General features: G+C 49.9%; 1 protein-coding gene across 3 annotated transcripts in view; it reads right to left on the bottom strand.

The window, feature by feature from the left end:
• Positions 1-4,358: 4,358 nt before the first annotated feature.
• The window catches only part of Zc3h4 (zinc finger CCCH-type containing 4), a 37,507-nt gene continuing 27,428 nt past the window's right edge, over positions 4,359-14,437 (bottom strand). For 2 of the 3 annotated variants that reach the window (NM_001427315.1, NM_001427316.1), the window contains 4 exon segments: positions 4,359-7,981; positions 8,947-9,195; positions 12,069-12,448; positions 12,624-12,982. In NM_001427315.1, the coding sequence (NP_001414244.1) occupies positions 6,492-7,981; positions 8,947-9,195; positions 12,069-12,448; positions 12,624-12,982 (2,478 nt within the window). In that variant the 3' untranslated portion in view covers positions 4,359-6,491. 3 annotated transcript variants of the gene reach the window in all.

The following is a 14,437-nucleotide window of genomic DNA, read 5'->3' as shown; positions in this document are numbered from 1 at the left end:
GCAGGAGACGTCCTGCCTCTCTGCTGGCTCCTATTGGAGAAATGCTTATTTCTAGTTCTGGGTTCCATAGGTAGGATATGTGGGTCCCTATCGTGGGACACCATCTAGTTTTTTCCCTCTATGTCTATTGTGTGTCCTTGGTGCACCAAGCTATCCATGTCTGTCAGTTTATGTCTGTGGTCTTTGTTTCTCGTTGTTTAAATGTTTTATGTTTCGTGTTTAAAAGAAAAAATGATAAAAACTTTATCTGCCAGTCGTTCACACCTTGACTTGGTTTTAACTCGTTTCAAGAAGGGAACAATGCATAAAAAACAGTTTCAATTGGCTTTTGGAGCCTACATCTGTAGCTAGAAGCCTAAGTCTGCTGGACAAGCTCCCCAGGGGCTGGCTAAATGTTTATACTAGCTGATCCTAAAGACACCAGGAGCTTCACAGCTTAAAAGGTGTAACATTGGTAACAGAAAGTTGGCTTAAAACTGTAATTTGGATATGAGCCAACCTAGGGAAACAGGTCCAAATTGAGGTAATATTTTTATGGAATTCTTATTCTAAAAACCAGGCTTCTAAAAGATTTCAGGGCAATGTCTCTTTGTTGAGGTATTGGAGACCGCACCATCGTGCGTTCACATGTAGGAATTGGCAGTCATAGCCAAAGGTGTGGTTTGCCCTAAAGTTACTGTATTTTGATGCTAATTCCACTGCCCCAAGAACAGCTGCCTAGTCACATACTCAGAATTCAGGTGACTTTCCAAAGTTGTGGCTGTGCTCTGGTGTTACAAAGAGATCTTAAAGATTGTGATTAAAGATTGTCAGTGTTGGGGGCTGGAGAGATGGCTCAGCGGTTAAGAGCACCGACTGCTCTTCCAGAGGTCCTGAGTTCAATTCCCAGCAACCACATGGTGGCTCACAACCATCTGTAATGAGATCTGATACCCTCTTCTGGTGTGTCTGAAGACAGCTACAGTGTACTTATATATAATAAATAAATAAATCTTTAAAAAAAAAAAAAAAAAGATTGTCAGTGTTACATTGACTAACTCAAACTTATTTATAATTAAGAAAAAAAATCAAACAGGTAGAGATTGTTACAGGATTTAAAAAGGATTGATGAGGTTTTAGAACTTGTGAGAGCATTACAGCTTGTTTGCTTATCCAACTGCCATTTCAAGATAGATTTAGAGGATTATTTTTATGCAATTTGTTTACGTCCTGGCGATTGTGAGTTTTCATTTCGTGAGCTTGCTTATAATTTTAGAGAGCCCATAAAGTTGATATCATTAAAATTTTTACTAAAGAATGGCTAATAGCCTTATATTATGTAATTTTGTCGCTTCTTCAATGTAAGAAGTTAGAACTTTGAATCTTTAAGTGTATATGGACATTTTTACTACAAACCTTTGCTCTCAAAATGAGCTTTAACATTTGGGGAGTAGCTGTTAGACTACTCCAGAAAAGAGTATTTAAAACTAATTTTAAGCTACTAAGGATATGTTAGTTGGCTAAGTACCTCACCTTACCAGAGGACTTAGGTCTTTGTTTGTTATCCTCATTGGAGATAAAGCTTCAGTTGTGTTAATACAGAATTGTAGGCTAGAGTCATGGAAGTATTTTAAAAAGCCAAACAACAGTTAATTGGTTATTACAAAATACTGATATTTGGCCTATTACATATACAAATTTTTCAGGCAAAATTGATAATTTTACTCTTTACATGTTTTTGTATTTCCTGTATATTTGTGCATACAACCCATAGGAAATGCGCTTACTGTATTTATAGGTGGTTCATCTAATGAAAAGGCTACATGTATGATTGGATCACTTGTTTATTCTCTTGAGTTTCTGCTGCTTCAGCACAGATTATTAAATTCCTGGCTTTAGCCACTGTTTTTATAATGTTAAAAAAATCAAGCTTTCAATTCACATACTGATAGCCAATGTGTGGCTTGTGGTTTACGATTGATTTCAATTACTTAATGCTTTATTAGAGACAAGTTTTCTACATGAAATCAGTGAGTGATTTCAGTGTAAATTGTCTGACAACTCACTGTCCTTTCAGTGCTCTGGCTCAGACAACTAAACAAAACCATAGACCCAGCTCTTTGAAAATGGTAATGGAGTTGATAACACACCCTCTTGAAAAGAGGAAGACTCCATTTGCTTACTTTCAACTCCCAGCCTCACCCTACCGGCTCAGGGATTTCTAGTGCGACTAAATCTGGACAATATTTATAGGATTTGGCATCTCTAATTAATGCTTATGTTTAGGTAAATAAAGCTGGTGAGGGGCTGGAGAGATGGCTCAGTGGTTAAGAGCACTAAGTACTGTTCCTTTATAGGCCATTTAAGAACTCAAACTGGATTGCCTAGACCCCTTAACAAGGGAGGACAATGATACCAGACAGATTATAGGCCTTACATAGGAACAATTAGTCAAAAAATCTCATTCTTTATATATCCAAAACAGTAATGCTGGAGACAATAATTTGGTATAAAAGTCAATTTATAAATACAAGTGCTCAGTGTCCTCAATTTAATCCTTAAGGACTTATCTTAATAAATAATATTTTAACAATATTTTAATAAATAAAAAGGGGAGTTATCCCTGTATGCTAAAATATGCTCCTTTTATTTCAATTTTAAAATTTGGATGCCAAGGAACACTCTGAGTTTATGGCACCCTACAGCTAGGCATACTTCTGCCTAGGTGAAATAGAAAGATCCACATATTGGCATGATCCTGTTCAGATATTTTATATGGGGAAGAGGGAATCTTTGTGTTTTTTCTACAGGATGCTACAGGAGTGTGCCAGCTGCCCGAGTGGCTGGTGAGACTTGCTGATCCTGGGAGCATGAAGATTCAGCTCTCCTGGTTCGGGTCCCTGGAGTCATTCCTGTGTCCTTGGAGGAATATGGAGGATTCCCACTCATCTTTTGTCATCACAGAAATTCTGGCGTTGCTGCAGTCATTGTGTCCCGTCCCACCACGGCCTGCGCTCCGACCCTCTGTGCACTGTTGCTTGGTGGAAGCTGCTGTGGACTGGGGAACTCTGCCCTGTTTTGCAGATCTCAGACATGGTCCCATTGCCTGCTGGTTGTTCCAGAGAAGAATGACCGATCCTGAACTGTCCTGGGAAAGACCTTGGCATTTTCGCTGCTATTGTAGCAGCCATTACTGCTGCAGCCATTGTGTCTGCAGTGTCTGGAGCTACCCTCCCCCAATCTATTGTTAAGCAAGCACAGTGGGTGAACTTTCTGGAGTAGTTGCTAACAATTGGGAATTCTAAATTTTATTATAGGAGAGGCTTGACTAGGCCCTTGGTGGTATGGCCATAACAGCTGAGGAGAACCAGATGAGGTGCCTACAACTTATCGGGAGAGGCTCAATTTCCACAATCTCTTATATTAATGCCATCTGGCCCTTGCTCTTTCGCCCCTGGGCTCAAGTGAGAGGAATGAGAAGATGACCTGATGTAGCTATCCTCAGGGACGGGCAACTTCCTCTGACCCTTGACCAATCTAAGACAGGAACCTTGGGGGCGACAAGGTGATCCTATGACAGATAAGGCTAGGGTTTGAGAGGTCGATCCTAAGACAGAGGTGGCTACACCCCGTTTAAACGTGCGGGCCGGTCAAATGCTCCTCTGCCCAGTTTCTCCCCCAATAACACACACGTATAGCCCAGAACGGTGTGTTACAGCATAAGTTCATTCCTAGCCATTGGGGTGCAGTCCTAACTGCAAGAGTGGCTTGCCATGGCCGAGCTGGGCACTCTGTGAGGCATGTCTAATCTCTCTCAGACCACTACTTCCACCTAATGGTTTTTTTTTTTTTTAAAGAAAAATGGGGGAGATGCACGGAGCCATATTGGATTTGGGCCTAGCCGCTTTTTGACTGCATGGTTCAAAGTGACTCTGGGCTGTTTGGCCACAGAGACTCACCCCGAAGATGACTGCCATAAATCTTAAGATTGTTGGATAAAGCCTCTCCCATGAATTTACGGCACAGGAGTATAACATTCAAGGGATGCCTCAGCTCGAGCAGATACCAGTTATCTCCTCAGTCAACACCCAGTGTCTCCACCACCTGACCTCATCGCCTGACTTCTTTGCCTCCAGCTATCACTGCCTATACCCTCATCTCCCCCTCCTTCATATTTCACAAAGGTCACTCCCCCTACCTGAAAGCCTTAAAAGCTGCAATGTTCATCCCAATAAACGAGACCTTGACAACAGAACTTTTGCTTGGTCTCCTTCTTCTCTTCACCCCCATTTTGGCCCACAGGTAGAAAGCCTCTTCGGGACCCTGAATAACTGGGTCCCCGCTGGCGGGGACAGGGCAGAGACGAGACTAGACTTGACGACTGTTTAAAATAACTGCATCCTTTAATGGCAGTAATACAATTACTGGATTAAGAGACCACATGAGAAGGCAGGTGAGGTTTCTGGAAGACAGATACTGAGTACAAAAGGGGCGGGAGAGCCATGCGACGATCATTGTAAAAATACAGTACGTTATATACATATTTGCACCATCGACTTTCAACTCAGAAATACTATTTACACGTTTGTTACAATCCTGGTTAGAGAACAATCTTTCTTTACGAGTGTGGCCTGACGGCAAGTGGGGATTCAAGCGGATGTCCTTGTTCCATGAGGGCCTTCAGTTAACTGTTCCGGAGGAAGGCTCCAGACTCCACCTCACCCACAGATTTCAGCCTTAAAAATTCATTTAATTTTTTCTTTAGCAAAAGGACAGCTTTTTTCTAATATAGACCAGGCTGGCTTTGAACCTGTGATCCTCCTGCCCCTCCTCCTGAGTGCCGGGATGACAGGCGCACTACCAAGCCTGGCCTTCAAAAAGGGAATTTCCAAAGGGGTGAAGGGGATCCAAACACTGCCACACTGTACTCTTCCTATCCTATGCTCACCATGGCCCCAGTCTTGGCCATGAGGCCAGGGCTGGGGCCCAAAGACAAATCTCATTGATGATTGTTTAAGAAAATAAAACAAAAATAAAAAACACAAGACAAACCAACCAACCTGATCTTGGTGCACTGACCCCAAGGGTTGTGAGGCTGTGGGGCACAAGCCCCTCCCACCCTGGCTACAGGCTCCAAACTGTTTTGAAGGGATTCCTTTGGGGTGTGGAGGGTATGAGGGTGGTGTGGGATGGGACATGGGAGCCTGTCCCCTCCCCTGAGGTGGAGGGGAATCCACTGGCTGTGTGTGTCAGGTCTCCTTATTAGCAAGAAGGAAGCAGTTGGGTCAATAGACCCAATATAAAAGAGGCAGGCTGCAAGAAAGCAGACCTGTAGGGCCTGGCATGTGACCGAGAGGCAGAAAGGTCTGCAGGTCTTACCCAGTTTCCTGATCCAATTTTAGGGACATGGTCACAGGAGTCTCTGACTACCCTCATTCTTTGGACAAGGCCAGCCCTAAGGTGTGTTAATGGGGGAGGCTGTGGAAATGCCTTCACTATGTGGTTTATGGCAGATACTTTGGGCCTCCCCACCTGAAGGGGCTTGATCCCTTTCCTAGAAAAGGCCAACACACCAGCTGGATACCTGCTGTTTCCTCAGCATTTTGGGAAGGACTCAATAATGCAACACCACAACAGATCACTGACATCCAGCTCTGTCAGCTCGGGAGGGGAAGCAAACACTATCTGGTACTCTACAGGTAACATGGCTAAGGGTGTGGAAGCAACCAGCAGACACACTTTGCCAGGGCCACTCTTGGCCTCTCCTTGGGGGCCTGGCAGGTGGCCACACCACGGATCCTTGAGCTGTCTCGAGAGTCAGGCCAGTGGCACAGGGTAGGTAATACTGAGGGAGAATGCTTCAGGGGGCTGTCCCAGCCTTGCCAGGCCTGCTCCTACAGGTCTGTCTTATCAAGGGTCCCCTGCAGGGTTGCAGGGTGTCTGCTACTTTCAGGGCTAACCCTGGACGGAGAATGCGGGGTGCATAGGCCGAGCAGGTTTGGGCCGGGCTTCGCCAGGCCCTTTCTCTCACTTCACTATTGCTTTGTCCTGAAGCAAGCTGACACAGACTACATGCTAGAGAGGACAGTTGACCCCGGGGCTCTAGAAACTCCTGTACCAGCTCCACACCATGTGATGTGGTTCTGACAAACTTCCAGCAGCACAGGGTGAGTGGCCTTCAGTGCTTTCCCAGTCATGCTTCCCTCAGCTCCAGGGGAGCCCCAGGCCGGGTACTTGCCACTGTCCAATGCAGGGTATAAGTTGCTCACTGGGCAGAGGGAGCCCAGGAGCCTGCAGCACTGACCAGACCCCAAGATGATTAGATACAATTTATGACTCAAAGAAGTACTATTTAAAAAAGGAGAAAAAAAGGGGGGGGGGGGGGGGAAGAAAAATGTGAAGAAAGAACACCCTGCCCGCCTGCCCCACCTCCCGCCCATAACTCTGGAGGCTGCCCTAAATGTCACCCTGGGAGGGTGGTGGAGTGGGAGGAGCACTGGCCCCCACTAACACTACTGGCAGAAGGGGGAGGCTGTGGGGTCAAAGCCTTTAAAAACGTCCTTCAGGGAACCCGCATCCTGCTCACCCTCACGGGCAGGGCTGTTGCCAGCAAATGGGCTCCCTGTGCCTGTTTTGGGGGTTGGCTTTACAGTTCCAAAGAGAGTGGGCACTGGTAGGTTGTGTACCCCAGGTTGGGTTGTGGCCCCCTCAGGGGGCGGGGTGGATGAGGCAGCAGTGGGGGCTGCTGTGGCCTTAGGCCGGGGCCGGTTGTAGCTATTGTATCTGTCCGTGGCGGTGGCACCATCTGTGCTGGCCTTCCCTGTCTCTGGCTGCTCCAGGGCAGACTTTCGGACAAACGGGGGCTCCTTTGCCTTGGAGGCTGAGCTCTTTCCATTGCCCTCAGGACCCTTGGGCTGAGCACTTGTGTCGGAAGTTAGCTCTGCAGTTTTGCCACCTGCATTGGGAGTCCTTGGGTCATACAAGCTGATGCCACTTAGCACACTGCTCTGCCCACTGCTGCTGCCCTGGCCCAAGCCACCAGCTGCCAGTACTCGGGGGTCATAGGGAGCCGTGGCTGGTGGGGAGTCCCCACTTGGGCTGGCAGCAGGAGGCGATGCTTCAGTAGGACAGGGCTTGGCTGCACGGGAGGCTGCCCCAGGATCTGCTGGCTTCTGTAATCTGGGGTCAGTAGGGGTCTTCCGCACCCTGGGATCACTGGGCTTTTCACTCTGGCCAGGGGTGTTGACATTGACAGTCTTGAGGATTCGAGAGAGGAGTTCAAAGTCAGGTAGGTTAGAGCCAGAGGTGCTGGGATCTGTGGACCCTGGACGCTGCTGCCGGGTATTGGGAGGTCCAGGGGGTGTGGAACGGTGTAGCCTAGGATCTAGGGCGGGTAGGGACTGCAGGGCAGCAGGTACTGGGGGTACGTCCTGCTTGGGGATGGGCAAGGGGATCAGGTCTTCAGGGTTCCAGAGGACTGTGCGAGCAAAGCTCGGCTTGCTCAGGGTCACATCCTTCTTGATGTGGCTGAACTGTTGCAGCTGAGAGCGAGGGTCCCGAAGTGGGTGTCCAGGCAGGGGGTCCAGGGGAATGGTTACTGCCTTCTCACGCAAGGCCCTCTCCCCTTCCTCCTCTTCTGCAGGGGGCTGTCCTTTTGAACCGCTGGGGCATGCAGGGCTGGAATGAAGGCTGCCTTCAGTCTTGGAGGTGGGCAGAGCACGAGCTAACCGAGGGTCAGAGGGCCCTGAATCCCCTGGGCCAGACCCTCCTGAAGTCTCTGCATGGCGGCTGAGTCTTGGGTCCCGACTGAGGCGGGGGTCAGCCAGTCGGCCTCCTGTGGTGTGTCCCTTCTGGAGCCGGGGATCCCCCAGCCCACTGCTGCTTGGTTCCCCAACTGAAGCCTGGGGTCGGCTTGACGTCTGTTGCCTCAATGTCTTGAGGATAGATGTGACACTGCTTCCCCCTTCATCCTCGTCACTTGAGTACCAGTTTCCAGTGTCACCTGAGAGAGAGCAGAGCAAATGGAGAGGCATGAATGGCTGCATCCCATAGTCCTCTTGTACCCCTAGTTGTCCCTGATGTGTGGTTCTGTGCTTCCAGCTAGGAGCTGGGGGTGGCATGGCCTGGCTCTGAGCAGTGATATCATCGTGGCTTCTCTCTCAGACCATTCCTGGTAGGCAGTCTGACCTGAATATCTCGCAATCACCCAAGGAAGTCCTGTCATCAACTTGCTTACTAGACACATGAAATAGAGGTATGGTGCCATTAAGTCAGGGTAGGGCTAGGCCTCAGTGCTCACAGCCCGCTGCTTCTTCCCACCCTCCAAGCAGATTCGGTCCAGACAAATATGGCTAGACCAGCACTAGGTACCTCTTGCTGGAAGTCCGGTTAACAGCCATGCTGACAGCTCACACACGCATCCCCAGGCCCCTCAAAGCGGTTCAGGGGTCAGGGAAGGGCAAGTACAACAGCAAACAGAGCCCCTGAGCCACCAGGGTGGGGCCGCCGACTTTGTCCTTCCTCCTGCTATTCCCACTAGCTTGCTCCCAAACTCCAGAGAGCCCTGCTCCAGTATTCAGCCCTGAGGTGGATGCCACCGGGTGACCACTTGACCCTGTGACTACAGCACTCATGATCTGCATCTCTATGCTGGTTGGTCAGTCCTCTTTGGTCTTGGCTTCCCAAGTTTATAACCTAGGGATCGGGCAGTGAGAACGTCTGTCTCTCCAGCTTCTTTAGGAAATGCAGTCTGAGCTAGGAACCAGCCCACCACCCTTCTTCACGGACTCAGGAGTCTTCCAAACCCAAGATGCAGAGGAGCAGCCCTGGCCTCCACTTCCTCAGAGTGAGGCGGCCGACAAGGGACAGAGCCTCCCTGCCAAGCTACTTTCAGACACAGCACCCAGCCTAGGTGCCCCCCCTCGTCCCTGCACAGAGCCGGCTGGGCCCCTGCAGGGGGACACATGCCTTCCTCATTCTCCCGGTCCTGCTTGCTGCTCTCAGCCAGCCTCCTCGCTCTCTCCTCCTCCTGCTGCTTCTGCTGGATCCTCAGGTACAGGGCCCTCTGAGCCGAGGGCAAGAAGTCGGGTACACCGGCGCCTGCCTTCGGCCGGCCTGGGGGCCCTCCCTCGGGAAAGCTGTCAGGCTCCAGAGGGTGCTCAGGGAAGAGGGGCTCCCCAGGCTGCCCCGGCAACTCTTCGTAGTGCCCGTAGTCCTCTGTGGCAGGGAAGAGGGTTTGTGTCGGGAAGGCCTCCGTTGGAAAAGCCAAGACTGGTGGCAAGTGTGAGGATGAGGATGGCCACCCGTCCCTTCCTCCTCCCCAGGCATGGGTGCCTTGAGAGTCCAGCAGGAGCCCATAGTGGGCCAGCTGGCAGGGAAAGGATGAGGCTCAGGGAAGGCATGATAGATGCTTATGGATGTCAGCACACTGTGTGCATACACCTCAGGCTATGGATGTCAGCACACTGTGTGCATACACCTCAGGCAGGATGTCTGTGGACAGGCCATACCCCTCTCAGGCTAGGTAGCTGCTGCTGTCCTCACAGGAAGCAGGCTTGGTTTATCATCTGCCATGAGTGGTCTCATGGCTTCTTGCAGGTACGTCTAAGTGTTTGACACTGTAATGTGATACTGTCATCTACCAAGTTCATGCTCGAGAAAGCATGTAATCAAAGAAATAATCTCATACACACAAAAACAAAGGTCCTAATTTTGTTTGTTTTTGAGGAAAGAGCTCACTACGCAGCCCTGGATGGCCTGGAACTCTCTAAACAGACCAGGTTGGCTTTGAACTCACAAGGATCCACCTGCCTCTGCCTACCGAGTGCTGGGATTGAAGGCGTGAGCCATGATGCCCAGCATAGTCATAATGCTTAATTAAGTTTAAGATTTTGTGTTGTGCTGCATTCCTAGCTTCTCTCAGCTGCATGCAGTGCCTACCCTGGAGGTTAGATATACCTGTAAGAAAGTCACTGCATCTCCCAGGAGAGAACGAAACACACTAAAATCTCAGTCCAGCTCACGGCATCCCCCCAACCCTTCCTCTCAGCGTCCCTGGAGTCACTGACTGCATGAGGCAGCTTCCCTTGCACGGCCAGAGCAAGTCTCTCCTCCCTCAACGACCAGGTCCACTACGTATAGCAGATACAACACCACTGTCTCACTGAGTCCCTGGATCGTAGGGTGCTGAGCTAGCATGCCCAGGTCTGTCAAGAGTCAACTGTCCCTTGCACATGTGACATGACTTTTATCCAGCTAGGACAAGATACCGAGCATCAGAGATGTGGTTCATGCCACCAAAGGAGGTAGTCTGGTATTTAAATAGAGAAACTGGGGCCCAGGAAGATGGCTCAGTAGCCTACTGTCACACAACTGGATCGCCACTACAACCTGAAGCAAGGCAAGCCTGGCAATGGCCCAGCAGTCAGTACTTGGTGAGTAGGCGGGTGTCCCGGTGCCTAGAGAGCTGTACTAGCTGAAATGGCAATCACTTAGGTTCAAATGAGTTCTGCCTTAGATGTACAGTGATAATACACAAACAGGTCAACTCGGTCTACGCACACTTGCATACTGCTATGTGCACCACCACCTCACCACCCCCCATATATACCACAAACTGCAAAACTGTAAGACCTCACAGTGAGTGAAGGTGGCCTGAGTTTTGGTTAGAGCCTAATGGGACCTCTTCTATGCTACAGCTCCTCGGGAGCTGGGACACAGGCAGAGGCTTCACCTCCATAGAACATCAATCGCCAGAAGGCCAAGTAAATGTACAGAAACCACAGCAGCTCTGTGCTGTAAAGAGTAGTTCCTGGAACTCACATTAGAGCTCACTTTCGCTGTAGAGACACCTATCATCAACAAGCAACTAACTCAGGCCAGTCAACAGCATCTCCCTCCATTTGTTGGTCTGCCTTTTCTAGCATCTCTTCAAACCCACTCTTTACCATGCATTGTGGATGCTTTATCCCCGCACCCCCGCACCTCCCAGGCTCCTTGTGCTTTGAGGCAGCAGTGATCCTCACATCCAACAGAACAGCCTGAATGTCGGTGAAGGCCTGCCTATACTTGGCGCCCATCCTCCTAGCTGCTCCTTCCAGCCCTACACAGCACATACATACAGGTCACATTGGCTCCAACGTGCCAGTCCCAAACCCCGTGACTCATCTCTGTATCCTTGGCTACCTCCTGGTCTCCACCTGGATGCACCTGCTGTCAGCAACTGCACGGGAACCCGGAAACTCCCACCACTGTTCTGGCTGATTGGCAGTCTCACTGTATCCTCCCAAGCACTGGGAGCCACAAGTGCATGTCCTGCTGCCCTCTACTGCTCGGTAGAGCGGGCGATACCACAGTGACACACACACCTGCATATGTTAAGATGTCGCTCTCTCACTCCTTTATAGATGCATAGCCATCTCTATCTCTGCTGTCCTCAGATAAGCTGGTCAGCTATGGCACCTGGTTACATTCTCAGAGATGCTTCAGATGACTGTCCCTGCTAGGGCTGTGGCTCTGTACAGTCCTATGCTATTTTCTAACAATGGCTAAAGCTAAAATGAGCCATCCGACTTCTCTCTGGTTTGCTCTACTAAAATGCAACTATAGCAAGGACAGAGACCACGACTCTGAGCTTTGGCCTGGGGCAGGTCCCTCCTCCTCCTTGAATCTCCCACAGCATCTATCCTTGACTATGCTGGACACCGAGGTTGCTAACATCACAGGACACAGGCAAGAACCTGTCCAGTCAATGGTTTCAGACAGGCAGAGTTAGTGAGCCCAGCACTACCTGGAAGAGGGGCCCTGCCTTCCTCCTGATGGTGCCAGGCACACAAGCACAGCCTCCTAAGGCATTTTTGCCTTGCTCACGATTGATGCTAGGCCCTATGAGTACTGTTTCCTACACTGACAACAAACACAAGAGTCCTCCAGCCCCCATAAGGTCAAGGGCCCCCTAATATTTAAAACACCTATAGACTGGGAATGGAACTGGAATGCTGCTGTAAGACTGGCCAAGGAAGAAAAGTCACTTCTGACCTCCATCCCACCCTGGTGAGCCCAGCTCTGCAGTCTAGCTGTTGCCTACATACCTGCATCCCCAACAAGACCCGGCTCCATTTCCATGCCCTCTTGCTGCGGGTAGAAGTTCTCATAGAAGTTCTGGGCTGGCGGGATAGGAGCCATCATTCCAGAGTGTGGGGAGTCTCCAGGACCATAGGGCATCATTGGGGGGCCACCAGGACCCATGGGAGGGCCAGGGTTCATGCCAGGACCCATTGGCATGTCAGGATGCATGTCAGGGTGCATGTCGGGGTGCATATCGGGGTGCATGTCGGGGTGCATGTCGGGGTGCATATCAGGGTGCATGTCTGGGTGCATGTCAGGATGCATGGGCCCCCCCATTGGCCCTGGGGGTCCCATGTTGGGGCCAGGACCCATTGGCCCTGAGGGTCCACCAGGTCCAGGGAACCTAGAAGAGGAAATGGTTCTTGTGATGAAGCTGCTAAGGAAAGGCAGCAGCACCCAGCCAGCAGTGCTCACTTAGAGCCTGGGGCCAGGAGCCCAAATGGGGAATGACAGCTTCAGAAGGACAGAGCCCTGCCAGGCCATGCGCCTGTGCTTCTAAGGGCAAGCAATATACTCACCTCACGCCCAGTTTCTCAGCTAGCTGCCCTGTGGGTCGCACCACAATCTCAAACAAAGAGGGGATCTTCTTGTTGTACATGTCCTGCTGTAGCTGCTGTGGGGACAGCGGTTCATGTGCTGGCATGGCCATTTGAGGAGGCCCAGGAGGTGGGGGAGGGGGTGGTGGTGGAGGAGGAGGGCCACCTTGCATGGGCCTGCCGTTAGGAGAGGTGGGGGCTGGGGGTCCAGGGGGCCGTGGAGGAGTAGGCAGGAGCCCCACACCAGGAGGTGGCTTAGGCAAGGGGTTGATGCCCTGCTTCTTCAACTCTTCCACCTCCTTCTCATCCTCAGCACCTGCTTCTGCATCATCAGCCAACATCTGTGGGAAGCAGAGGAAGTCACATCAGAAGACTCTACTAAGTCAGACTCAATTTTCTGAGGAAAAACTTAAAACACACACCTGCTGGGGGCCTTTAGAGCACAGGGTCTAGGACCTAAATTCATCTGCTTCATCAAACTGGGCATAGTGCTACACGATTGCAATCTTAGCGTTAGGGATGAGGAAGCAGGAAGATCAAGTTTGAAGGTAGCCTCCCTCCTAGGCCTCTAATGACCTGAGACAGATTTTTCCAGCAAGGTTTCAAATCACAGTGCACTTCTCTCTACCAATGATCAAGTGTGAAAACCTAGTCAATTTCCTTAATAATTTGAGACAGCTACCAAAGAAGACAAGCCTGGGGGGCTGGAGGGATGGCTCAGTGGTTGGGAGCGCCAACTGCTCTTCCTGAGGTCCTGAGTTCGGGTCCCAGCAACCACATGGTGGCTCACAACCATCTGTGATGAGATCTGATGCCCTCTTCTGGTGTGTCTGGGGGCAGCTACAGTGTACTCATACAATAAAATAAAATCTTAAAAAAAAAAAAAAAGACAAGCCTGGGGTTCAACACTAGCAGGTACTGCTAGTAACAAACTGGATGAAAGCAGTCTTGCTGGCACCCACCTCAGCACCCTTAGGGATGTCTTCTAACATGGAAAGCTCTACAGCTGGGCTTCTGTCTTCCCTATGTGTGAAGCCTTTTACAACCCAGACCCTACAGCTTAAGGAGGAGCCTGGTCTTCTCATCTGAGCCCAGTGACATGAACAAGGCAGACACACAAGGACATGACCAGAGGATAGAACATAGACTACGCACCAGCAATTTCCGCACAAATGGAGGGAGCAGACAAATATCCGTCATTATACTCCCTTGCAGCCTTTCCATACATGGCCTCTCTACTAGCAAGGACCACTGCTACTAGGCTCTTGTTGAACATGTCTGCTAGGACTGAGCTGTGTCACCAAACCTTTTATTACAGCGGATGCCAGAATCCAAAGGTCTATCGCCTATGTAAAAATGATCATCGTCACCAGTTACGGCAGCACACGCCTTTGATCCCAGTACTCTGGAGGGACAGGCAGGATAGTATCTATGGACATAAGGTCAGCCTAGTCTACAGACTGAATTCTAGAACAGCCAGGGCTACAGAGAAAACTTGTCTTCAGACACACCAGAAGAGGGCAACAGATACCATTACAGATGGTTGTGAGCCACCATGTGATGAGAAAACTTGTCTAAAGAAAAAAAAGTGACTCAAACTTGCATGCACAAATAAGGTAGCTGTCACAAACTTTAAGCTTTTGCCCAAACAAGAAATATACAAATGGGGGCTGGGGATTTAGCTCAGTGGTAGAGCGCTTACCTAGGAAGCGCAAGGCCCTGGGTTCGGTCCCCAGCTCCGAAAAAAAAAAAAAAAAAAAAAAAAAAAAAGAACCAAAAAAAAAAAAAAAAGAAAT

This window comes from Rattus norvegicus, chromosome 1 (assembly GCF_036323735.1).
Source record: "Rattus norvegicus strain BN/NHsdMcwi chromosome 1, GRCr8, whole genome shotgun sequence".
In the NCBI taxonomy this organism is placed as follows: domain Eukaryota; kingdom Metazoa; phylum Chordata; class Mammalia; order Rodentia; family Muridae; genus Rattus; species Rattus norvegicus.
Note: the sequence above shows the minus strand (reverse complement) of the source record. Positions and strands in the feature narration are given on the sequence as shown.